The sequence below is a fragment of the Pezoporus occidentalis genome, unplaced genomic scaffold, assembly GCF_034315485.1.
Source record: "Pezoporus occidentalis ecotype Australia unplaced genomic scaffold, CSIRO_AGI_Poc_V1 ctg59, whole genome shotgun sequence".
Taxonomy (NCBI): domain Eukaryota; kingdom Metazoa; phylum Chordata; class Aves; order Psittaciformes; family Psittacidae; genus Pezoporus; species Pezoporus occidentalis.
In genome coordinates, this window is record NW_026915932.1 from 5,023,498 (window position 1) to 5,050,935 (window position 27,438).

Here is a 27,438-nt window from a genome sequence, read left to right on the forward strand (position 1 = left end):
TAGTTGTTTATTTATTAGAACATTGTGTAATTTGTCTCCTAGGACTAATATAATTTTTCTTTTTATGACTTTCCTTGGAGCCTACCTTGCTGAGGGAATGGCTATATATTTACAAAACTTATGCAGAAGTTGTTCACAACTGTGCATCTCTCTTCCTCCCAAAGCACTCACTTTTATTAGAACTCAGTGTGACTATCTATTGTCATTAGTTGGGTGTCTTGTAGTTCCAGTTAAATTTGGTCTGCTGCAAAAACTATGAATACCCACTGCAGCTGGCAGCCGGAACTTCCAGTACTGTGCTTGCTGACGTAATTAAGCTGGTGATGGTGATGTTTGGAACAATGTGAAACTTTTCAAAGTAATGTTTTGGTTTGGTATGTGAAAATCCAGTTTTAGTTTTGCTTCAGGGAGTTAACCATGATAAAGAATGTTTATTGAAAAAGAAAGTATAGGAGTTGCTGTTCTAGAGAGGTGTAAGGTTGCCACATTTCAGTAAAATTTCTTAGCAGCAAGCTGGGGAGTTTTCACTACCAAACTTAATTTTGAATCCAAAGTGTAAAGGAATTATGCCATATCAGAGCCTCATAGAAACAGTAAATTTTTTTTTGTGTATGTTTTTTCAAAAAAAAGACAAATTTTGCCAATATTAAAGAAAAAGCTTGGAATGACACATATCAGAATCTACTAACCAGTCTGTTCTCTTGTATTATTATTCTTAGAGCTGTGTTTGATAATGATCCTATGTGATGGCTTTGGGAATCTGAATATACAGGTTATATGTTGACGTGGGAGTCACAGACAAGGCAGAGACAATCAATGTGATCAAGTGATTGCCAAATTTATTACAAAGCCTTAACTCCTTATATACTATTTCTTACATGCCCTTACAGTGATTTGGCATATTATGATTGGATACATGTCTTGAAGACCCTTAGTGACTGACATGTAATTGGTTAAGCACAGGTGTGAGAACTTGACCTCGAAAGCTTGCCAACAGTCCACAGTTCTCATTAACTCAGTGAATTCCAGCTTCTTCTTATCTTGCCTGCTTAAGCTTCTTTGGGCCTCTCATGGCCTTGCTGTATCTTTCAGGATTATTCAGAGTTTATGTACTAATTATGTATTCTCCTGTGAGAACACTGTCTCTACATCTCCCCCTTTTTGTTTTATATATGTTTTGGGTGACCCTACTTGAGCAGGGGAATTGGGCTAGATTATATCTCCAACATATGCCAACTACAGGCTGCTGGGCCTGCCCCTTTTTTCTGTTGTATGGCTCTCTGGTAACAGGCTGTATAGCTCTCTGATCCTTCACATCAAGGTCTGACATGGCATGTGTCCCCACCGCTCCATGCCTGCCGGGTTACAGCCAACAGCGGAGCTAAAGGTTCTTCTTGGTGGCAAACACGGAGGCCAACCCAATCATGCCCTTGACTGTGGTAGCAGGCATTTTGTCAGCCTCAGTCCTTGCACCTTGTTGTCAATGCAGAGTTTCACCTGCTTCATCCAGTAACAAGTCGCTACTACAGCAAGGCACACACACAAATTTACATTAGCAGAGTAGCTATTACAGGGTGCAGCAGCATGTTGAAGATGCTGATGGCAGCGAGGGACTAGCCAAAGAAATTTCTTACCACTGGAATTCTCCCACCTCTTAATTTGTTCCATCACCTGCTTTATAACACTACCATTGTATTAGAATCTTTCCAGCTTTTGCCTTAGCATTTTCTAGCAGCTACTGCAAATTTCCATACTCTAACATCTCTTTTACAAGTGACAAATCTATACAATACAAGGTGTAGTTCCTCATTAGCAACTGGCTAGTAAATACAGGTGGTTTTATACACAAAATCAGAGCTTCTAATAATAGCTACTTTACAGGCACACATATTCAGGATGTTACTTTTCAGTAGCCCCCAAGTGATGTTTTGCAATCATTAGATTTTCTCTTCCTCTATGTCATTCTGCTTGGGGTATTCACAGTCAGCTCCTGTAGCTGAGGCATCAGGTTTTTCCATTCGTCTGTCCAGCTCACGGCAAGGCTTGCCAAACTTAGCAGGCAGTCGCCATGGACCTGTAGGCAGGAGGACACAAATATAGCTCCTCCTCCAGGTTATCAGTTCTTGAGAAGCAGACAGGTTAAACTGCACATTGTTAACAGTCGAGGAGTTTGCTGCATCATTGCCTCTTTTCTTCTTTTTTTTTTTTTTTCTGCCACCCTGATGCTGCTTAGGTGATGGCTCATAAAGCTTGTGGTTGCACTACCCCTCTCGCTTTTTTAGTTAGCAGTTCTTATTTCAACCGATCTATCTATTCCTCCAAGTCTTGGATTCACCCCCAGGTTACCTTAAACATACTAAGCAAGGCTCCTACCATGCACCCACTGTGTTGCAGGTGCTCTTTAGGCTTTGTCTGTGGTGTCTCTACAAACTGCCTCAATACCTGAATAGATTGAGAGGTTATTTTTTTTTTGTTTTGGTTGTTTTTGTGTTTGTTTTTTTGTTTGTTTTGGTTGTTTGCTTGTTTTGTTTTGTTTTGTTTTTTTCCCGAAGTCTCCCTTTGCGGGCCTGCTCAGCAGCAACCATAAATACCTGCCAGCAACTGCACTTTTGCATTAACCCTTTCTTGCCCGAAATGTTAAACTGTTACCCGTTAAAAACTTTTACATGAACCCAACAACAAAAAATACACAGAACACTGTCTGCCCTCAACACACACACACACACACACACACACACACACACACACACACACACACGTATGGGATCCCACAAGCACACTCCACACAACTACAATATTTGAAGCACAAAATCCAGACAATCATTACTCCCACTACACAATCCCACGTACAGAACATGGCACAAGGACCCTGTGGAGACTAACAGGAAACCAGCTCCGAGAAGCATCATTGCAGTGCGCGGTGGCAGGCTCAACCTTAGCGGACGTCCCCGCAGAGGCTTTGCCTCCCCCACATCATATGAGGCTTGGGCTTTTATACTGACCAAAATGCACACTCATTCCGATGCAGGTGGCCAGCCTATGTTGAAAGAAGTGGCCAGCAATATCTTTAAAGGTCTCCAAAGGTCAATAGAAACCTGGACATACTTATATTTACCAACTTCTAGTACATGAGTATGACAGAGAAACTGTATTAAATGAGTTTTACATGGGCTCCCAAGTCCACGGTCCGTCACAGTATGCCCAATACCCCTGATAAGAGCATATGAGAGACCTTCCCACCACCAGAAAATCACACAATACGTCTGTATCCCGCGCTGGTCTCGATTCCCTGGAGGTTCGGGGGAGGGGGGGGTGGGGGGTTGGGTGTTTTTTGTTTTTTTTGTGTTTTTTTTTTTTTGTTTATTTGTTTGTTTTGTTTAACATAAAAAAAGTTGCTCCCTTCACTTTAAGAAGGACTGAAAACATCCATAAAACTGATGTCTTAAGCTCAAATTTCAATTCATTCAATCACTGACAAGGGGGTTGTCCTGGAGCAGTACTGACTCTTTCCAGGGTTTTACCCATCGAGCTGGCACCCACCACGAACTGGAATCTGTAATTTACACACATATGACCTCAACCAGTTAGTTTTACTTTCATAGGACCTTTCCAAATGCCGGTTTCCAAATCCTTGTACTGGACCAGAATACTCGGGGTTTTAGTCATATAACCTGAACCTAATGCCTGACCATTTATTATAGCAGGGGGATCATTAAAGTCTCCTGTCAATCGCAAAAAAAATCATAACATGTATAGCTTAAGAGGATTTTAACCCATATGTGGTCACCACTTGTTGGGCCTCCTTAACTATTTTGAGATCAAAAGCTTCCCACTCTTTACCCCCCTGCTGTGTAGTAAACACAGGATATGCAGAGAGGCCCACTGCAGAAAATTCACCAGTAATAATCGCATCTTTGATTAACCCGTGCCAACAGCGCGCAGGATTTGTGCCCCCTGATACCTCTCCCACCCCCTCCCCCTGTTTGCCTTCTTTAAGGAAGTGATTTTGCAGAGGATAAGGTGGTGACACCGATAGAGATGTGTCAGTCCGAGTCTCGAGGGCTTCAAGCTTTTTCATCAGTTGTTGCAGCTAAGTGTCTCCAAGGCAAGTGAGTAGTTGCTGATAAGCCGAGCAGACCGACCCGGGAGACAAAGAGTCGGAGTCTGGAAGCAGAGGATATAAATCTGGCTCGGATTCAGGGGACTCTGAGTCCGATCCTGGGTCGAACTCGGGGTCTCCATTGTTCGCAGCTATGTCTTTCTTGTCAGGTGTCTCTTGTTCGGTACGTGGCCATCTGTGGACCTGGCTCTTGCTTGCATCGGCTCGGGGCGTTGATTTTTCGGCGCCGTTCCAGGTACCACAGGAGGTGCAAAAGTCATAGCCAGAGCACTATGATGGGGGTTAGGGGAGACAGCCCCTTCTGGAGCTGTGGCGGCAAATACAGAAGCTACCGCCGCCCTTTCCAATTTCATCTCTTTCAAAGTCTCAAACACCAATCTCCAAAGTGTAGAGTGTTTCTCTGCATCTTTGGTCCCTTTACTAACCTTGCGATCATGGGACCACTTTAACAGCCTCTGTAAGGTGGCACTATAATATTGCAGTCCTCTCTTAGAGAGAAATGTGATGGAAGAGCTCCATCACTGCCTGTTCCTCTTTGGATAGCGAGTGTCCCATCTCCTCCCCCGCCGCTCACCTGATCGGGGCGAGATTCCCAAAGTTTTGCAAACGTCTGACTTCCCAGCACCAGGGCAGCTCTGAATTTCGTCCGGCTCTCCGCCCCCCTCCTTTTGTCGGACCTTCAAATTTGTCTTCTTCGAGTTACCGATCGGAGGGTCCCTGTTCAGGCACCACTTGTTGACGCGGGAGTCAGGGACAAGGCAGAGACGATCAATGTGATCAAGCGATTGCCAAATTTATTACAAAGCCTTAACTCCTTATATACTATTTCTTACATGCCCTTACAGTGATTTGGCATATTATGATTGGATACATGTCTTGAAGACCCTTAGTGACTAACATATAATTGGTTAAGCACAGGTGTGAGAACTTTACCTCGAAAGTTTGCCAGCAGTCCACAGTTCTCATTAACTCAGTGAATTCCAGCTTCTTCTTATCTTGCTTGCTTAAGCTTCTTCGGGCCTCTCATGGCCTGCTGTATCTTTCAGGATTATTCAGAGTTTATGTACTAATTATGCATTCTCCTGTGAGAACACTGTCTCCACAGTTATAGATGGTAGTCACAGAAGACCAGAATTCCACATGTACTGGTCATTCTTTTAATTCATTATCAGACAATGTATTTAAGGCCAGAAATTGGTAAGAAGGTAATGCAAATACAGCTGTACAAAAATGTTTTGACATTCTCATTAAAAGCTTGTCTGATAAGGGAATACTATAGGATACCAGCCTCTCTAGAGGCTAATCGTATCCTTTGTTCTTGAAAAAGTCTGACAGCCTGCTAAGTCACTTGCTTCTGGGAGTCTCTTTGCTTTGCTATCATTTGAGGAGACCAGTGGAAACCAATGACTTGCAGAGACTCGGTGAGATTGACAGCATTCTCTTGTGACTCTTCTTTACATTCTCAGCATGAGTAAGGTTCAGGAGAACAAGCCAGTCTTACTGCATTTTTTTATTTGTAGTGTTTCAGAAGGACACAGAGATGTTTCTGCACTTGTCTCCAAAGAGGTTGTGGGATAGATCCTGTGAAGGGTATGGACAAGGGGGTTATAATGACTTAAGGGAAAATTAAGATTAAAAACTCTAAAGGTACTAAGATTCTTTAATTTTGCTTTCCAGCAGTGTTCGTTAACTTGTATTTATTCAGAAAGTGAGGATTTATTGTTTTTTAAATCTTCTCTGAGAATTTAGTGTGAAAGAATGGGCTGTATTGTGAAACTCAGAGGGGAAACGGTGTGTGGTCTTCCATTTCTCTCAGTGACTTCATGTTCAGATCAGCTCCAGGGAGCAGGGGTAGACCATTACACATTAAATTTTGCTAATGTAATTTTTGTTACGAAGTTTGCAGTAAGTTTTTTCTGTTTTAGTCAGCTATCTAAACCAAGATGAGTAGCTTAGTTGGAGCAAAACCTAGCAAAATAATCTTTCTGCTTTTCTGTTACTTTGCATGAAAAGGGAAGCCAGTTCTGTGATAGAGCTAAGCCAGTGAAACTGGTAGTGCTTTAGTGGCTGTTGTAGGCTGATAATTCAGTTAAAATGTAGAAATGTGCTTGAAGTCAATGTGTATTTGTAACTTAAAGATAGTTCTGAAAGTGTTTCCACTTGTATAGCAGGTGGCAGTTTGGTTCATTGTGAGTCCTGCTGCTCTTATTTTTGTATCCAACTTATTTTGTATCCAACAGAATGAGAAGAGCTTTTCTCTTGTGCTACCAAAAGCTGACTGGAGCTTTATGATTTTGTGATTTATTTCCAACATAACTTTCTGATAGGTATGTTAGGGTTTTTTTTCTACTTTATATAGTCATGCACTCTAGTCCAAGTTATTTTTAATTTTTTTAACTTATTTTTAAAACATGTTTAGGTTTTTCATAGGATGGAGAAAAGTTGCTTTAGAAAGTTACTGTTGCAGACAGCAGTTTTGAGTAGGAAGTGGGTTACTCACCGTGCCCTCTCAGGATCTCTTCTCATGATGGAGATAAATGATCAGAAGGAAGCCAGGGTTCTCTCGTGATTGCTATGCTCACCCACTCACTGCCACATGGGAGAGGATTGTGCGTTAAATGCTGCAGTATTACATCAGTACCTTTGTCTTCATCTGAGATTATGAAATGCACTAAAGTTCTTCAGACTGAAAGTGTTTAGTAGTATTTATCACACATGCTGATAAGCCTCAAAATGATTCACTGTGTAAGTAATATATTGTATATAAATACAGTTTTGGATGTACATGTGAGTATGAGAAATAAGAAATCTCTCACTGCTATAGTATTGTAGAAATGGATGTGAGGGGATTTTTAAGACCCTTTTGATCTTAAAAAATGAGGAATTTACAGAATATATAGGTGAGGTTCTTTAGTAGAAAATTTAAGCTTTTTAGGAGTCTGCTTATTTTGAAGATTTCTAAGGGTAACTAGTAAGCAATGCATTCACTGATGTGTTGTTGGTCACCAGGCCCTGAGAATTAGTTGTACCAGTAACCCTTTTAACAAAGCTGAAAGATAGGAAGTTGCAGAGCTGTGACTGAGTAAAGAAAGACAAACAGTAGGCATAGATGTATATTTCTGTCCCTGCCTCTTCTCAGTCTATCCCAAACTGAAAAAGTACTGTACAAAGAAAAAAAAATAGTGAAAAAAATAAAATTCTTCACATGGGCTGTAATACTTCCCTTTCAGAGATGTGTTTTACTTCATGTCCAAATTAATAATGTCTCAATGGAATGAGGCAGGGAGACTTTTAAACCTTCACCAGTTAAGTTTTATGTAGGATAAGAAATTTCTAGATACCTGTGCTGGCTTCCATGGATAAGTAAGTTTCTAATGGATTTCCACAATATGTATTCCCTGAGAGTACAGAAATTCTACAAAGATTAAATACAGTAGCTGTAACTTTCACAACACAAGATTAAGTGACCAGTTTCCTGAAGTTTGGACTTTGTGAAGCCAGCTAGGTCTTTCAGGTTGTGTGAGAGCTCTGAAAACATGATACTGAAGAACATTTTTCCATGGAGAAAAGTCAGCTTCAAGGCTTACACTTTTTTTTTAAATACAAGGGTAAAGTTAATCTTCCTTTGGTGAGGTGCTGTTTTAGAGACTACTTACAGTGGGCTAAACCCTGTTTTTACACATAATTTTTTATTAATTGGAAACCTGCTGTTAAATTTCCTGCAGATGCACTCGCATACTGTTTGTGAATTACAGTGTTGTCTCTGGAGCTAGTTGTTTCCCTTTCTAATGTGTGAATGAGGAGGGGAAAGAGATAATGCAAGAGATTAACTGCTGAGTCAGTGTGGGCTCTTTTGTTCAAAACCACAGCAGCATGTATAGTAGCACATTTCAAAAATAGATGCTTAAAGCTTTTCTTTGTGGGAATCGGTAAAAACAAGTTTGCGTGACTGTTGTTTGCATATTTGCTGCTGCTGAAGCAGATGATACTTGAATGGTTTCTTGCCAAATTAGGCTGTTAGATAGTACTACTTGCCTGCTCTGTGTTTAACACGACTTCAGCTCTTAAACAAAGAGTTTTATGTATTTACGGTGGAAATACTTGAAAGCCAGAAATGGCTTACTGCAGCTAGATCTTGTCTCTTCCTTTTTTTACTTACTTTTCTAAAAATTATACACTGTAGTATCTTAAATTGACCTGTCAGTTTGTTACTGTTCTGTTTATACTTCATCTTCTCACATGAAGTGACAAATCCTAATGGTCGCAGTTACTTAGTTTCTGCACTTGGAGGCCTGATTTGACTGGTAGAGGTCAAGTCCCTCAGTCATCGAGGGGGTTTATTGCAGGCTGTGTCAGTTTAAGGACTTACTTCCATCTTACGAGCTGAATATATGCCAGTTGTATGTGAAAGGCTCATATTTCCTGTATGAAACCCCTCTTGCAGAACAAACTACTGAGTTGTGAAGCAAGAATTAATGTAAACTGAAGGGTCCCTTACACTGCACAGTAAATGATCAGTAGATTGAGAAATAGAAGTCCTTCTCTTAGCTGTTGCTTACACTTTACATAAAGATGTAGTAGTTTAAAATACAGGCAGCTTTTAAGTTCCTGCCTGCTTCTTTAAACTCTATGCATTTATGCTTTTTCAATGAAAATTGCTTGTGCCAGCCTAGATATGTGAAACCATTTGTCAAAGCTGAAACATTTACCATATGGTAGAAATATATGTATTATGGTTGTCAGAATAGGAAAGTATATTTAGTGTTGGTTGGTTCGTTGCTTTTTTTTTTTTTTTTTTAATTGATCAAAGTGTTTTGAGGGTTTTTTTGCTGGTTTTGGTGGATTTTTTTTGTCTGTGTTTCCTTTTGCTGTTGCGGAAGATTGCAGTTCTAGCACTTTGCCTGATTCTTCAGGGAAGGGCAGCATTCCCCAAGATTTGCTAGCTGGTAGCTTGCTTAGGTGGCACTTTCCCACTTCTGTTAAGTCTCATCTAATTGAGCTACTTCATACATCTTAAAATTTTAAACGTGTTTGCTGGAGGCTGCCTGTTCAGTAGCCTAAAACTATCTGCAGTGATTCAGTCTTGTGTATTGAGCCCCTAGGGAGTAGCAATTCAGTTTGATAGTGCTGAGTTGATTTAATGGTATCCTACCTTTAATGGCTACTTGCTTTGCACAGCCTTTGGAGCTTGTGTGATCTTGTGCACAACTAGGTTAATTCAGGTTGCCAAACTGACTGAAAACTGCCTCAAAACCTAAATAGCTTTCCGTAATGTTATTAAACAGAATCACTCTAGGTCACATATACAAGTCAGGAGTTATAAGAGGAGGAGAATCAACCATTTCAGTGCAGTTCAGTTGATTTAGCTGTGCTGTCAGGTAATATGTCTCCAGACAGTAACTGGAGTTAAGGGATAACTGGCTAGCTTAGAGTGAGAGGTAGAAGGGGAGGAGGTGAGAGAAATTTGGAACAAATTCTTGATCCTGATGGGTCTGAAAAAGAAAGATTTGGGAACGTTCAGAGTTGATGGCCAGGGGAACTGGAGTATTGTTTGTGTTTTGAGATTTTGGAGAAAGTAGGCTGTCTAAGATAGGTAGACCTTACTTGCTGGCAGCAGAAGTGGGGCTTGAGCAGGAAATGAAAAGGGAATGCTAGAGCTGCCTACACAGGGAGACCGACTGGAGTGTGAAATCAGCTTTAAACAACAGATCTGTATGAGCAATCTGGAGATTCTAATTCTGCTGCAAGGCTGTGTAGTTGTAAGTAAGATGTTTTTCAGCTTGCAGAAAATCACAAGTGTTTGTTTGGTGTGTGTTGCAGTTAAGCTGTAAGAAGACAGGGAGGCTGGGACAAGCTGTTTCTGTAAGCAAAAGTAGGGCAACGTGATCAGTTTTTGTTGATACGACAATAAACGTTTTCCCACAGGATCATTATGTCAAGTATGGAGGTCATTCATACAGTGATGAGGGAAGGAATGAGAAACTTCCTACATCAGAAAAGAAACTGCTTTCTGTAGGACTTAAATCTGCTTGCTATAGAGAAATTCAGGAGCTTGGGGAACGTGGGTCTGTAGGGAGAAAAATTGTGTTGTTCTTGTTAAAATAGTTGAATTCTGTGGAGGTAAGTTTGACTTGATCTATCTGCTATGAATTTCCTAGGAAATTCAGTTTGAGGCTGGCTTAAAGGTATCTTTAGCATTCACACCTGAAACCCAAAAGCTCTGGGAGCTGCAGAGGTAGTATGTTTAGTGACACAAAATGCCTCAAATCAGATACCCCAAAGGACTGAAAAGTTGAGACAGTTTAATTTTGTTGCCACTCTTCTATGTCATGTGTGTGTTGGAGGAATCGATTAATGCTGATGAAACTGGGCATTTCAAAAACCCATTTAAATGGTGGGTTTGAAATCACTGTAGGATTCATTGTGATTCAAAAATTATTGAAATGCTGAAGGCCATGTGCTTGAAAACTGGAAGAAAAATAACAAATGATTGTGCAGTGGTTCAGCACAAAATGTTCCCTGAACTGGCTAAGACAAAGGGACTTTTTTTGGGGGGGGGAAATACCATCTGGTTTATAATCATGCATACTCCAAAGAGGGTGGAGTTCTGAGGCAGCACAGGACTGTTAATGTCTCTTGTTTCCCCACTTGTGTTAAGGGTTTGCAGCTCTTGTTATTCTTTTAATGCTATTTTTCTACAGCATAGAAAGCATTTACTTAACAACAGTGTGTAGCTACTGTTGCTGCTGTGTAACTTTATCTGCACAACTTCATAGTCCATGTGTTAGCATTAGAACACTTATTTGATTACTTATCTAAACTTAGATCAGAAAACTCCATTCTCTCCTTAAGTTACATGTTATTCAGGCTGGCTAATTATGGCAACCAAACCTTACTTGCATTAATTTGGTTCAATTCCTGCAATACATTATTAAAAATAGACAATTTTTAAAAGAGAGAACAGGAATATAATATTCAGATCTTGTTTTGTTTATGAAATTTTGTAATCTGCTGAATATTTCTGGACTTGATAACCACCATAGTGTGCATGGCTGCATTAGCACATTATTTTAGTAGAATGTCTGGTTTGTGCTGTGTAATTTTACAAAATGCTTTGCTTTTGTTTTTCCAGTTGGTTTTAGTTAATGCTCAGATGTGGGCAGAATCTGAAGGTTTGTCAGCTTGCTGACCCAGCTCTGTGTTACTCTTGTGGTGATCCAAACTGTTTGCAAGCTTTCAAAAAAGGTCTAGAAGATGTGTCTTTTCCTCTGTGAGCATTACTTTCTAACCATCCCATGTATCTGTTAAACACCAGCTTACAACCTATTGTGTGAATTATGGAGAAAACAGTATTTTTAAAAAGGGATGGTTAACCCTGATAATGCACTATTGTGAAAAGAGTTTGAAAATAAACTTTAAACACTATTTCAAAGGTAAACTGATTTTCTCTTTGTGGCTGGACAGTATGGATGGAACCTAGATGTGCTAGGAATATGAACTAATAGTTTTGGATGTTTGATTTTAAATATAATTTCAGGATATGACTTTGCATTTCTCAGCTTCTTCAACTCAGAATGGAGTTTATCCAAAACAAAATACTTGAATACAAGTTCCAGTAGCTTTCTGTGTGCCTTGAGAAATCAAATTTGTAAGTCTGCAGTTTCCCCTAACGTAGCAGTTCATTTTACTTAGGATTTTGCCATGCATGTATGATACTGGAATGTCTTTTGTCAAGCAGTTCCAAGAATTTAGTCTCACAGGGCCCCCTAAGTCTGGTACATTTGAGTATTACCTTTTATTACCATCCAGAGAGCTGTAGTTACATTCTATTTGCTGTACATACATTAAGCTGGATCAATGTATATAACTGTGTAATACAGCAGGACTTAAAAAGATCTTCTTTTTGGAAAGGATTTTAGGAAGGGTTTTGCTTTTCTAAGCCAAAGCCATTACTTCACTGATCTATTGATTCCATTTTCCTTTTAGTATAAAGGAGTGCCATGGGTTGCCTCTTATAAATGGACAGAATTGTGACCCTTATGCAACAGTCTCTCTTGTGGGGCCTTCCAGGTAACATTTTAGAATAAAACTAATAAATCTAAAATGCTATGATCTTAAACTGGAAAAGAAAATCATAGATTTTAAGCAAAAACTTTAAAATACAAAAGGAAATCTTAAAATGCTTTCTGCATACGTTACATTTTCCTTTGTTATTGTATTCTCCCCTTCCCTGGCATATTCTCAAGATTGTGAAGATGTTTAGTCTCTCTGAATGGCCTGCACTAGTCAAGAACCACTTGTCACTCAGTTCTTTCTACTCAGGTTTTGCCCTGGATTCTTGATGTCTACACTGTGCTTCCTGTTAATTTTTGTCAAATTTCTGTATGGGATGATACAGTCAGTTGCTCACTCACCTTCATCCATTGCATGTTTTCCTTGATGGGTGAGTTTCTTTGCAGCAAATGTTTAGCAACTGGGAGGAAGCAAGAGCAGGGATTCTGCTGAGACCTACCTGTGCCAGCACCTTCAGGATTCTACATTCAAACTCCCCACAGTCTAAATGTCTCCTTTGTTTGGATCAGTAATCCTGAATAACTGTTGGGGTTTTCCAATTAAGAAAAATCCCATATCCCACACATTTACTACCTGCAACTCCATGTTCAATAACATCTAAAATAAGCTAGGTTTCAGTTGTTTCTTTCTTGCAGCATCAAACCAAAGTCCATTTACTGTCTCTGGTATTTAAGATAGTACCAGAACATCTAGCAAACTTCAGTGTTTTAAACACTTCAGAGGGATTGTTCCTGAGTAATCTATAAGTAAATGGGACGTGTTTTTATCTCCTTGGTAATACATGATCACATTTTTTTTTTAGGTTGTTTTTTTTGGTGGTGGGTCCTTTTTTTTTTTGTTTGTTTGTTTTGTTTTGGCTGGTTTTTTTTTAGGAGAACTAGGGTTTTAACCATTATACCTAGGAAGCATGGTGCTGATTGCCAAAGAAGGTAAATTGACATATATTTCCTGTTTCGGTCCTGTGATACAGATGGGACTGAGTGAATGTTCATCCCACAGAATATTTACCCTGTTGGTAGGGGAATATATGTGCAAATCTGACAGAAGTGCCTGGTTAAGATTTTCCCATCTCATGCATGTGTGATTCATGTATCATCACTGGAATATTTATATGGCCAGCACCTGAAAACAGTTGATGTTTAGGTTGATTTTTCTTTTCCCGCATCTGTTTCCCCCGTTTTATATTTGTTTCTTTTAGAAAGTATTTTATGCTATCATAGCCTTTTACTGTAGTCTTTCATAAAACATGTGAAAGAAAAATGTGTGTGTGTGTGTATATATGTGTGTGTGTATATATATATATACACACATATCTCACAAGGGAGAGAGGAGCAATTGTTTTGTTTAACCCTGTGCTATTTAGCATTAGCAGTGATTGCTCCCAAACAAAATGTTCAGTGGCTTGGTGTAAGCGTCTGTCTGTAAAGAGGTAGTGGGTATTTCCCCAACAAAAGAGGGTGGGTGGGAAAACAGAAATTGGCAGTTGAACAAGACAAGGAAATCTGTGTTAGTAGCCTGCAAGCAGTGTTAAAGAAATTGTCTGCAGGCTGAAGTTTGAAATGCTTTAGAAATTGTTGATATATTTTACTAGATATATGTAAGTTATACTCATCTGTGAAATGAAATAGAAACTTTTTGCTGGGCAGCTGCACAATTAACTACATACACCACTTGAAATTTTAACTTTTCAAACTATATTGTGAAGATTAACTCATTTTAAGATTTTCTTCATTGATCAAAGTGATCTCTAAAATGACAAAAATGTTTTAACTTTAATGCATGGATTTTCTTGACAATAGAATGTTTTTATAATTGTGTGTTTAAGTTGTCTATGGTAAAAAATTTTACCACATTGGAACAGGAATGACCAAAAGAAGACCAAAGTAAAGAAGAAAACAAGCAATCCGCAGTTTAACGAAACATTTTATTTTGAGGTAACTTTTTTTGTGGTATTCTGCCTGTTTACTTTATGTATTCCTTCAAATATTTTTAAGCAAGCTACACAGCAGTACCTAGCACAGAAAGAAAGCTCTCTTTAGCCAATTTGAAGAGCTTTCACTAGCCTCTCAAATATAAGTAAATTTCTGGGGGTTGCCAGACAATAGCTTTCCCTTTAGATTTTGTGTGAAAAATAGCTTCCTCATAGGCACATGTGAAGACTATCCTGAATCAATTTATACAGCATCTGTTGCCATTATGAGTTTTGAGGGAACTTTAACCTATCCTGTGGAATTCAAATATTTTCAAGAACACTGAGCTAAAAACCCCTCCAACTTACTACTTCAATAAAACAATGAATTGATTGTACCCAATAAAGGCTAATTGTATTATTTTATTTTAAAAATGACTTTTTTTTGTTATTTTTTATTTGATTTTAATTCTATGTGAGTTACCAAGTTACAGAAACCAAGTTACAAGTTTGAATTTTCCTCTGATTTGTCTCTGTAATAAAAACTACGTTTGCATGTAAGCATACTATACTGTTTGGCTAAGAGTTGGAAGTAGTGCAGCTGTTATGTGCCTCACCTGCATTATAATTTATTGTGTTTATATAGATCCTGGTCCTGCTGAGGGACTTCAGAAATTGTTTCATACTTACGCATAGAGTGCCAACATATGGCATGTGTTTCAGTTGGCCTTCTCAAGATACTGAATGTAATTTCTTAGGACATATGATACTAGGGTAAAAACATGACCCAAACCACTCTAATAACTTGATAACTTATGATTTGTTTGAGTTAAACTGAGAATGTAATCAGTCCAGAAATGATGAAAATTAAAATAAGAAGTTACACTGATGGTATAGGGCAAGAAGAGTGAGCTTCTTATTTGTTGTTTCCTTAAAACATCTCAGAACTAACTTTAATGCATTCTTGGGGCTGATGTTGAAACCAAAGAACTTATTGCCAGTTTTATGTCATATTTGCTTCTTGGGTTTTTTTGTTTTGTTTCTTTGTTGTGTTGATTTTTGTTTGCTCCTTCCCCCTCCCCCCAGTAGATCTATAGATTGCTGCTCCACCACTCCAGGCTCCACCATAAATATTTTTTAACCCATTTTTCACCTGCTTTTTAGTCAAAAGGCTGTTTGGTGAACTGAACTTTTTTCTTTTTAGAAGGAACAGTAGTGATTTACCAGTGTTCAAGAAGGAGGGTTTTCTTTGTTTTTTGATATCCATGATATAACAGTAAAAAGTTAGTTAAAAAGAAGAATTTACTTGCAGGTAACCAGGTCCAGCAGTTACACCAAGAAGTCCCAGTTTCAGGTGGAAGAAGAAGATATTGAGAAATTAGAAGTCAGGTAAGTCACATAGATTAGAAAGTGCTTAATTATTAATAAATCCTAGTAGTTTGTCATCAAGACAACAAATGTATTTTATTGTAACTACAGAAAATTGCTGATCAGACTTGTAGATCAGATGCTTTCTAACATGTAAAATTACTCAATCTTTTAGTGTGCCTCTTACTGAATAAAAGGTGTTTTGTTTGTTTTTTGAAATAAATAGTGATAGAGTGTATCTAGCAGCCTAAACTTGTTTCCTGTGCCTGCGAGTAAAAGAGGTGTGAGGACCACCTGTTAATATGTATTAGTTTGGTCAGAACTGGTAATACAACTTGTACTGGAGGATGACAACATACATGGTGCTAGTCCATGGTTTCAAATGTAGTTGCCTGGTTTAGTAAAAAGAGAGGGAAAAGCCCCCCCCCCTTTTTTTTCATGGGATTGTTACAATTTTGTGTTGCTTTTTGGAGAAACATTTGTGTTGGATCTTTGAACCCTTTTCTGCCACTTTACACTTAAGAGTGGCTCTGTATTTATACTGTGTAGCTAGAACTGCTGAGAGCCCCTGGGCTCTAATTTATTTTCTTTATTGTGCTCACACATATATATGCACCGTATCTGCTGAATGACACGTAGTCTTCAAGGCTAGCACGTTTCCTAGCAGGCATCAGAAGAAGAATTTAGTGCTTATAGCTGCTTAGTTTTAATAGCCATTGTAGAACTAACTTGGTATGTGCATTTTTAACTATTAGCTCCCTGAAAATCTTAATTAGAATTGTATATTTCATTATAGATGCAAATATATTTAGAAAAATAGTCATGCCCCAACAAATCTAGTTTTGTTTTTTGTTTTTTCTTTTGTTGTTTTTTGTTTTGTTTTTATTCTTCTTAACAACTGCTGTCTGTCAGAAATGTCAGAGAGGTAAGAAGTAATAGAAAAAACCCAAGGTGCATGTCTGGAGTCTGTGATTCCTTTTGAGGTCATAAGCATATGAGCTGCTGTTTGGAAAAAAAAAGCGCATGTGTTGATGTGGCATTGCAGTGTGCCAAATTCTAGCGACTGGATAGGGATATGTAAATACATCTGGTAAAAAGTTACCTGAGAAGAAATGTGCACAGTTTTGTGGGTGGAGACTGCTTAGAATACATATATGTTGCCAGTATCACTTGTATTTACTGATGCAAGGTCTGCGAGTCTAACTATCACTGTTTTCCTTTCTGTTCTGTATGGGATAATAAGCCACTTGTTTGATTCTTCTTGATTTACTTAGAATGGACTGAGATTTCTAACTTTTTCTGCCTGTATGCATGTGGATTAGTGCTGTAAGGCAGTTATTATTAACTTGAAGGTTTTTATTTCTCTTTGGCAGAAAAAACTAAACAGTATTCTTATTTTCAGGGTTGACCTTTGGAATAATGGAAATTTGGTACAAGATGTCTTTCTAGGAGAAATCAAAGTTCCCGTGAAGGTGTTAAGAAATGATTCCTTTCAAGCATGGTGAGAAATGGTGTCTCAGAAGTGAATTTGCTGCTGTCCTACAGATCTTGTCTTGCAAAGGATAATGTTTTATTCTGACTATAAGTTGAAGTATGTCTTCCTGTTCTAGTCTAGGTAAAACATCTTTCTAAAGAGCTTCCCTGCTCAGTAAGTCAACCTTGACAGAGGGTACATTTAGCTCTTCTCTTCCCCCAGTCTGCCCACTCCCACAAAATAGAAGTGATGTTTGAGGGAAAGCATGGAGAGTGAAGAAAGGGAAGACTGAGTGTAACTATCCTTCACTAAGCTTCCTGGATTTTTTTGATCTCTATATGCTTTTCAGCCTAACCAGCAAACCAGAAACTTCTCAGAATTGCACCACTTGCAAGTAAATTCCAGAATGATAGATGAAGAGTTTATTTTAAAGTAATTGAGTATGACTTTCCTTTTTTTCTTCCTTGGGGAGGTTCAGAAACTGATCTGGAACTAACCTGAAGTTGTTTCAGGGGAGCAGGCTTGGAATTTTAAAAGCTGCAAGGGTAAGGCATGAAGGGAACTGGGGAAAGAAATACCTCTCCCTTCTGAAGTTCTTGCAAGCAGGAACCAGTCTCTAGCTCCTTTGCTGTCCCTGATGCCAGCAGCAGGAAATGATGAGGGCAACAGATTCAAATGCCTAAAAGAGTGTAGAATATTCTGCTTTTAGTGAACCTTTAGGTGCAGAGAAGAGTGGAGGAAGCCCCTGCATATCTGTGTAGAAAATGCATAGGGAGTAGGCAGATAGGAGCTAAATGGGATATGTCTTGGCCAGAAACCGTTTCAGCTCTGCAAAATGTACCCACCTCAGGTTCCAAATGTCTTGCATGTGTCAAATTTGAGCTCTGGGTCTTGTTCTCACTGCTTGAATGTGATCCTAAACATAATAAATGTTTATGTGATTGTTTTCTATTTTATACATGGTGTATTGCAGACACAGACTTGTTCTGCCAGTGCTCTGAACTAAGAAAAAGCTGTATGACCATATTAACATAATGGCATTTCTCCATTTACCTACTAAGAGAAAGTTTGTATAAGCATGGATGCATTACTAGTGTATTGTGTTCATATAGCTTTTTGAATTGCTTTTTAATTCAGCTGAAGTACAGCAGATAGAACAGTGTCACTAGTATTAAATCTTGGGAAAATAAGATTAAGACTTATGCTGTCAAATAGAAGTTCTTGTAAATCAGTTTTACTTTGTGTTAGCATGGCCTCATGGGCAATGCACTGATTATTAAAAAAACATCTGAGCTCCTTATTGCAGAAGTACAAATATAAATGTTTGTAAAAAAAAAAATCAAGATTATTTCAATTTGTTAAAACTGCTTAAAAGTTGTTAAAATTTTTGTAGAGTTGCACCTCCTGTTGGAATGCAGTTGAACTACAGCAAAAGCCAATGAAGAAATGCTTAATATAGTTTGAATTGAGAATAGGGGAAAAAAGCACTTATTTTTCTCTCTTTTAATCTTACTTGTTTCTCAGGAATGCAGCCTGTTAATGTTATGTATTTTTAGTGGCTTCAAACTAGACTGTTTAAATACTTGACACTAGCTGTTCCATCTGCAATGTCCCAACACCCTAAATATAACCTAGACGTAAAATGAGAAGGTCCATATTTTCTAAACATAATTTCTAACTGTTCCTGCTATCCCGGTGGAGCTACAGGAAGTATATCCTATTTCACTGTTGGGAAAGATAGGAGGAAATACATGCTTCATTTTGTGGTAAAGGTGCAACAAGTGCCGCTGCTTTTCTTCCTTTTGTGTCTCAAGGTTTTTTTTTTAATGTGGATTCCATTGCCAGTTTTCAGACTCAGTTAATATATACTAAATTAAATGTGATACTTTGCTTTATTGTAGAATTAGTCAAATTAATGAAATGTGAATCTAATATTTTGGAATTGTCCTGTTGCTTTCAGGTACTTACTTCAACCAAGAGAAAATGGAAACAAGTCTTCTAAAACTGATGATTTGGGGTCACTTAGATTAAATATCTGTTACACTGAAGACTGTGTGCTTCCATCTGAATACTACGGTTCTCTAAGAAACTTGCTGCTAAAATCATCAGATGTTCAGGTACTGTGTTGAAAATTTCTTTTAAAATGAAAACTTAAAGTGAGTTGTGCAGTCCTATATGAGATATTGTGAATTATGCATATCTAGGTATGTTTCTTTTGTGCCTTTGCATGAATTACTTCTGTCACAACCAGAGGAGCAGCTTGTAGAGCTCCAAACTGCCAAGATTTTCTTTTTATGTCAGAAGAACCAGCAGAGATAGTGAAATAACCTGTGCTGTGTGACTGGAAGGGATATAATACTTGCTTCTGATTGGCTGCTCTTTTCAACGTTTTCTCACTGGCTGCTGTTGGCCCCATGGATTTAGTGGTTTTCCAGGAACATTGATCCATTATTGACTCTGAAGGGGTAGCTAATCACTTTTACCAAAAATGGTCTGCTTCAGAATTGATTTCTAATTCCACTTCAGAATGGCTTCTGTCTTCCCCAGCATGCTAATTGGCATGACTGGGTTTCTCACATGGACATTGTGTCAAAGAGCATATTGTGAGACAGGAATCAAATCATAGTAAGCAGGCTTTATATTCCTACCTCTTTTATAACCTTACGTCACATCAGTATTGATGAAGTACTGGCAGAGGGGAAGAAAGGTGAAGAGGAAGGAGATTGTAACTAAAATTTTTACTAGCCGATATTCAAATAATATTCTACTGGAATTGAGGAAGAGCTAAGTAGCTAGTGGCAGTTAAAGGCAATCTTATTTGCTTAGATGATATCACTTGATCATTTTTTAAACTGAAATTACCAACTGTAGAATGGCAACAGGCACTTCAGAACTGAGAACTGTATTTTAATGTGCTCTGATTGTAGTTGGCATAGTCCTGTGAAGATATATGCCATTATAGTAAAGTGATTGTTTACTGCTTCTTACTTGGATTTGTGACAAAACCATATTCTGATTTTTTAGGGAGAGTTAGAAAGGTGAGTAAATGCCAAATGTTATTATTAAATGTCAAGCATAGAGTAAATAATACAAATTTTCAATTAGTATTTCTGTAGAATGGAAAGTCTTAATTGCCATGTTATGCAACAAATGCTGGAACTTTCTGTTAAGCAGCTGTGTCTAGATTGTTAGATTTGAGCTGTAATTTGGTAAATACATGAAGAATATTTAACTACTTCACTAATGATTTGATACTCTTTCTCACAGCCGATTTCTGCATCTGCTGCCTATATACTGAGTGAAGTTTGTCGAGACAAGTATGATGCTGTTCTGCCTCTTGTTCGATTGTTGCTACACCACCATAAGCTAGTTCCATTTGTTGCTGCAGTGGCAGAACTAGATCTGAAAGACACCCAGTATGTATTACATGTCTGGTGATCTCAAGCCTGTTTAAGTTATTTATAGAGTTTCAATGTTTTGAGTTTGAGTTTTCAATGTTATAGAGTTTTAAGTTATTTATAGAGTTTCAATGATACAGCATTGTTAAGTGAACATGTCAATTTCTTTGTCTCATTATGTAAACCTGACTAAATACATTTGGGTTTGAATGCTAGATTCTAAAAAGCATTAATTAAAATGACATTGAAGCTGGGAGTCAGAGTTAATGATTTTGTGCTGTCTGGAAAAATTTTCTTGGAGCTAGAGTACAGTTGAATATAACAAGGTAGCAGTCTGGAATTGTATCTAAGAGTACACAGTTGTTAGTTTAAAATGTTTGGCCACTCTTCAGAGTTTACTGATCCTCAGATTGGTACTTAGCATTTTTCAAATAGCCAAGAATTTTATCCTGTTTCCTTTAGTATGTGATTGAAATGAGGGGTATTTTTTTAATTCTGCAAATATGCCTTGCAAATACATAAGTACATATCCTCCTGCATGCCTTGAAAGTAGCAAGCACAGGAGTTTTTCCAAGTAGTACTGTATGGCCTGTGAATTTACATCTCTGTGGTTAGGGCAGAAATGAAGTAAACCCAAGTAGTGGCCACTGAGGTGCCAAGTAATGTCCTCTGGAGGTGTGGAAGGGGTTTTGTCACCACAGGATGGTTCATTTCAAAGCTGACTTTCTCCAGATCTAAATAAGGTGAGACAATTTAATGGTGTAGAAAGAGGAAAATAATTTTCTGAACTGCATTTTAGTGCACACATTCCTTTCTATTATAATTGAACTGTAACAAAGAAAGATTAAATCTCTCAGACTAGAAAGATTTACTTTGGAGAGCTGGCTCTGTTTTCTTCAAGAGCTATAATGAGTAAAAAAAAAGCATAAACCTTGATTAAATAACTTTTGGTTAAAGTGTCTGAGTTTATCAGTTAGTGTAGCAGCATCCTACTTAGTGTAGCTGTGAGATTGCCTTTCACCAGCCTGCTGGAGGAAGAATTGTATATTGGTGAGGTACAAGTCTCCATTATTTGTTAATTTTCTCCAGTTGCTCTTTCTCACACTCAGCACTGGATTATAACTTCCTTTGTCTAAAATTTTTTAGGCTTTTCCTTATGGTTTTATTTCTGTTTCTGGTTTTGCTAATAGCTATAATAATATTCTTTTTATTTTTTTTTCCCGCTCCTGAGTGCTGTTGCAACTTGGATATCTTTATTTCCTTACTGAAATATATGGAAATATGTTTTAAAAACCCCCAAAACTATTTAATGGCAAGCTAAAGTATTAATTGGATTTTGTAACTGAGCTGCTTATTTTTTTGCTGTTCAAGTAAAATCAATTATTTTCTTACAGAGAAGCAAACACAGTCTTCAGAGGCAACTCATTAGCAACTCGGTGTGTAGATGAAATGATGAAAATAGTGGGGAAGCACTATCTGAAGGTTACTTTGAAACCTGTTATTGATGAGGTAGGTTAATCTACTGAAACTGTTTTCCAGACACTTAGCCCTCTGGGGTATCTTGTCTATTTGATAGGCATTCTTCTTCCAGCTCCCTCTGTAGCAGTAATCATTCAGGTAGGGGAATTCCAGAAAAAAGTTAAATTGAGCAATAATTGGTTAAGTGGGAGAAGCTGCTTTTTGTTATATATGCTGCAGATGCTTGAAAATAAAATGGTCAGTGACAGTTGCTCCAGCCTCTAACACATTGCAGAATTTACCAACATGATACATTATGTAACTGATCCATATAAAAAGGCACACACAAAAGTGGGTATGATTATTGCATGCTGTTATGGATAGTTAGAACCTATTCACAGTTTTAACCCCAAATCTAGGAGAGAATATGGTTTTAAATAGGTGCATTTCCATGCTTTCTGTCTGAAAAATTGAATTCCTGTAGTTTTGTTTGTTTCAGATATGCGAGTCTCCTAAGCCCTGTGAAATAGATCCCATCAAAATAAGAGAAGGCGATAATGTAGAAATAAATATGGTGAGTGTCCCAATCTGTTTTTCCTAATTTAAACTTTCTCAAGTTCTGAGAAAAAAGCATTTTAAAGAGCAGCTCTCTGTAATGGAAAAATGAATAATTTGCAGCTCTCTGTAATGGAAAAATGAGTAATTTAAAGGTAGCAGTATAATTCTCTGATTCCCGAGTAAACAAAGGGAAAGCTGTATTTCTTGTCCATGTTTATGAATACAGCAAAGGAAAAGTCCAACAGAGAATATGTCAGGGAGGAGAAACTAAACAGAGGAGTACAGTCTTCTGAGCCAATTTGTTGGCTGTTGTGATTCCTGATGTTCTGTACTTAGTGTCTAGATGATGATGTACTTAATCAGGATTGCTTTAACACTTTGCATCGAAGTTTTGCATGCTGCTTGTCTGTTGCCAGAGAATGACATTTAAGGCAATAGTTGCTGTAACAAACTAAGTTAACATTCACCAGATATGCATGGGAAGTGCTCCTTCTTTGTAACATGTTGCTGTCAAATGATAAAACCAGGTTTCGATAGATAGTTGTATATTGCGAGACACTGCCTGTATACTTCAGTGTGAGTATCATTAAACTGTGTTTCAACACTAATAATCCCTTACAAATATTATGAAGCTTTTTAAATATGGGCTGTACTAAAATACATAATCGAATAAGCAGGCAGTGCTTTGAAAAAGTGTTTTTCAAAAAAGTGCTTTGAAAAAGTGCTTTGTAGTGTTATGTTTACGTTCAGGGAAATAAATACAGATGTTCACGGTCTGAAAAAATACCTTTTTTCATAATTGCAGGAAAATCTACGCTATTATGTAGACAAAGTATTCCGTGAAATTGTGCGGTCAAGTATAAGTTGTCCTACCCTAATGTGTGATGTTTTTTATTGTTTGAGGCATCTGGCTGCCAAAAGATTTCCAAGTAAGTGTTCTCTAAAAACTTCTGAAAACAGTGTTCAGAGTGAAATACTTAACTTCTGCAGTTACCTTATGGGGATTGTTAAAATTCTTGCCTTGTCCAAAGCTGTGTCCTGAAGTTCTTGACAATCAGGCACTTTATTCTGTCAGTCTGTAAGTCGTAGTAAAGCCTTGCGGTCAGTCAGAAAGAATTTTGTGTTTTCTGATACAAAAATGTAGCAGGTCAGGAACGCTGCAAGACAGCAGCAAGAAAGAAGTTACTAACAGAAATCTGAGATACTAAAAGAAAAGTGCAAGTAAATCAGGATTTAGTTGAAAAAAGAGTAAAATTTGGAAAAGCTGATCTCTACTGCTTCTGAAGAAGCGAGATGTAAGCTTGAAAATAAATTTGGTGTTTACATCTTAACTGCATGAACTGCAACTGTTAATTGTGACTAGCACATTGATAACTTAGATGAGGTTAGCTTTACTACTGCCATTGCGTCATTGCATTACTGCTTATGGGTAGTTTTGAGGAGGGTGGATAGTTTAATGTTTGTAATGTGACCAGTATTAGAACAGCTTTATTCTTTCAGAGTGGTTTTAATATAGGAATAATGTGGTGCATCTGAAATACTCTTATACTTCAGTCAGTTAAAATCCAGAATGTCATATAATAAGCTACAGATGAAGAATATACTTCTCACAATCTGGAGCCTTTCTCTAATTCATATTTGTCACTGGAACTGGTGTCATATATTCCTCTAGTTTAGACAGTCCTTTCAGAATAGCTAACTTCCCAGACAGATCAGATCAAAGTGGTCATTAGAGTAAGAATGGGATCCCACTGTATTTAGCAGTGTAAAAATGTAAACATACCTGAAATATTAGATGATAAAATCTTCATTTACAGTATCAAAATTGTATAACACCACCGGTTGATGCTGCAACTCAAAATTGAAGTTGTTCATATGGGTTGACTGCATTTGTTGCACAGAATTAATGTATTTGCATTGATTAATGAGCAATTAGCTTTATTGGGTGAACAAACCCAATAGTCCTAGCATGTAAGGGCAACTGCTACAGTATTTTCTCTTCTGGTTCAATATACATGCAGCCATACCTAATGAACATGGGCCGTGTGTGTAAATGCTTACAATACTCTCATCGTTTGTAGTAGTAGAGCTGATGAGCCATTTTTATGAGAACAAAACTTTCTTAGATAATTAAACCCTCCATTATAAGTAGAACATTTCTTACCATGTTCACCTTTCTCATTTCATGCGCTTCATTGATTTTTCTATTCTTTTTTTAAATATAAATGTCTCCTTTGATGTTACCTTCTTGAAGATTTTTATGTTGACTGTCTTCATTATTTCCTGTTAAGTTTAGTGCATGTTACATTTCATGGTTTTTCTCTGCAGATGACCCTCATGTGCAGTATTCTGCAGTGAGCAGCTTTGTGTTTCTTCGTTTCTTTGCTGTAGCCGTAGTCTCACCTCATACTTTTCATTTACGACCTCACCATCCAGTAAGTTTTGTGAAGCTTTGTTCTGTTTTATTTATAATAGTGAAATCTGTTTATCTGGGAAGTCATAAGTTACTTTGAGTGGGTCTGTAGCTGGGAAGTAAGATTACTAAATGTATCTAGGTTGAGTTTTCAGTTTTATACCTCACCAAAGGAACTAAGGCATTTGCAGCAAATTTCTCAGTCTTTATGAGGTGTTCTCAGATGATGTAGAAGTGCTTTTGATATTAAAGATACTATGCCTTTTCTGGGAACATGCTGCTTTGTTAAAATAGCCACATGACTGAGGGGTTTGAGATGTTTTTATAGGTAAAATTGTTTATCCAACTACTAATACTAAAGTCTAGTGGTAGTGAGTAAAATACTAGACACACTGAGTAGCTTACAAAATACATTCACAAAGCACAAATACTAGTAGGGGACAATACTATATATGCATTTCTCTCTGTGTGTGGGGAAAAAAAAGGAATGGAGATATGTCTGATTACTGCATTGTGTAATTTTTGTGACATTTTAATTTTTTAATCAAAATTTTACTCAAAATTATGAAAAAAGGTGACTTCTGAATTTTGTTTCTTTATTTTAGGATGCACAGACTTCTAGAACATTAACTCTGATATCAAAAGCCATCCAGACTTTGGGAAGCTGGGGAAGTTTGACCAAAAGCAAACTTGTAAGATTACTAAAATTCCTTCTCATTTCATAGACAACATTCTTTGAAAGATTTTATTAATGTCAATGTACCTTTTCTTTCAGTCAAGTTTCAAGGAGACATTTATGTGCGAGTTCTTCAAAACATTTCAAGAAGAAAAATTTACTGAATCAGTTAAAAAGGTACCTTCAACTAAATTGTTTTTACATATTTGATCAGCCTTAATTATTAGAAGGTTGTGTTACTGCTCAGTTTAATACTAGAGGGAAAAACTGTGATTCATTTCGGACTCTTTTATTAAACAAACCCCAAACAAAATCTACACATTTGAAACACAAGAGTTATACCTAGTGAACTAAGTTAACTTAGTTAAAAAAAAAAGAAGCAAAAGTTATTAGAGCTGCTTATGGGCATCCCTTGTTACATCATTTCTAGTCCCTGCAATGTATTTTCCTTCTACCTGTTGCATAAAGTAATTACTTTGTTCCAGGAGAGACTGTACATACATATTTTCAAAACAGCTTTTGGTTGTGATTCTGAATAGTATTTTTAATTAAGTTCCTAGATGATGTTTCCTCTACTGAAAGCAAAGAGCCCAGTGGTCTGAGCGAGCCAGTACATCTAAAGGAAGGGTAAATACATGTTTAATCTATGTCAGGCAGAACAGAATTGACTTAATTGGTTTTTTTATTAATGCTGTCAGATTAATGCTCATTAAAATGCTTGGTATACTGCATAAATTGTGATGTTTGTAACTTGTGGTAATTCTGTGTCAGCTTGACGAAATACTTTAACCAACTTAACTCTTTTAGATACATCGGAAAAAAGTAATTAAAAGCAGCATAAAACCTATTAAAGTCTGTCTGCATTTCTGTTACAGTTCAGTTTGTGCTCTGTGGTGGTTTATTCAGGACTGTGAAATTGTTCTTTAAAAGAATATACTAATTTAATTTAGAATTACTTCTCATTCTGTTGGAGCCCAGCCAGCTAAATGTTCTGCCTTTAAAGTAGGTGGAAAAATTACCCTTTAATTGGAATATTTAACTGTAAATGATAGAATGCTTTTATAAAAAAATGAGGTTAAAGTAATTCTTTCCAAAAAATCCCCCCCCCCCTTTTTTTAAAATGTCGATCAGGAATAGCTGATTACTTAATTCAAACAGCATTTATGGGGAAAATTTATTATTATTCCTTTAATTTACCTGAGAAGCAGATTATTAGGAGGTAAAGATTTTTCTGTGAAAGAAGCATCCAGATTTCAAACAAGGAAGAAATATTCCTCTAACTAAAATACTAAATAGAAATGAAGGTTGTAGTAGCGGCTCAGCACTTAGTTGTAGCAATTTGGAAGCTAATCTTGATTAAACTGATGGTTGTCACTCAAAAAAAAGTTGTTTTCAGTGAGTATACTTGAAGTGTACTGAATACATTTTATGCCTTCCCATGCTGTGTTCAGCATAATTTCATTTATATTCAGTTTCTGATCCAGATAAGGCCCATGTAGAAAGTAGCAGGAAAAAGAAAACCTTGTAGTTGGGTACACCTTAATCCGTTTTGGGAAATTTTGGAGTTCTGGACCTAAATAAATAAGTACCCACTCCAAAGTTACTGCTATGAACAAGAGTGTGGTTTGCATATTTTTCAAACTCCTTTCCTGTTTACAGAACCCTGCACACCAACACCATGTTGGGAAGTAATCTTGAGGATCTATTTTGAATAATTAGTAGATTATTCTTTTAATCTACAGAGAAGCAGATTTTTATATTGATGCATGATGAACAATAATATGTTTTTTCAATAAATGGTTTTGAATGCTTTTCAGAAGTTTAATGGTTGCATTTCATTTGATTCTGCCTTGACAGAGAAATGTACAAAAGAGCTCAGGGAAGGACTCGGATTGGTAAAAAGAATTTCAAGAAGCGGTGGTTCTGTCTAACAAGTAGAGAATTCACCTACCACAAACAGCAAGGTACATTATGTTTTCTTTACAATTATT

General features: G+C 37.4%; 1 protein-coding gene across 3 annotated transcripts in view; it reads left to right on the top strand.

Annotated features, from left to right (window-relative positions):
- The window catches only part of RASA2 (RAS p21 protein activator 2), a 50,155-nt gene that overhangs the window by 17,066 nt on the left and 5,651 nt on the right, over window positions 1–27,438 (top strand). Inside the window, exons 6-19 of one of the 3 annotated variants that reach the window (XM_062638961.1) lie at window positions 12,107–12,190; window positions 14,055–14,127; window positions 15,415–15,491; window positions 16,873–16,971; window positions 18,905–19,061; window positions 20,212–20,360; window positions 21,737–21,851; window positions 22,285–22,374; window positions 23,164–23,287; window positions 24,687–24,793; window positions 25,377–25,463; window positions 25,547–25,624; window positions 26,001–26,074; window positions 27,305–27,411. In XM_062638961.1, coding sequence (XP_062494945.1) covers window positions 12,107–12,190; window positions 14,055–14,127; window positions 15,415–15,491; window positions 16,873–16,971; window positions 18,905–19,061; window positions 20,212–20,360; window positions 21,737–21,851; window positions 22,285–22,374; window positions 23,164–23,287; window positions 24,687–24,793; window positions 25,377–25,463; window positions 25,547–25,624; window positions 26,001–26,074; window positions 27,305–27,411 — 1,421 coding nt within the window. The remainder of the gene's footprint in view (window positions 1–12,106; window positions 12,191–14,054; window positions 14,128–15,414; window positions 15,492–16,872; window positions 16,972–18,904; window positions 19,062–20,211; window positions 20,361–21,736; window positions 21,852–22,284; window positions 22,375–23,163; window positions 23,288–24,686; window positions 24,794–25,376; window positions 25,464–25,546; window positions 25,625–26,000; window positions 26,075–27,304; window positions 27,412–27,438) is intronic. The other 2 variants (XM_062638962.1, XM_062638963.1) reach the window with 2 other exon arrangements.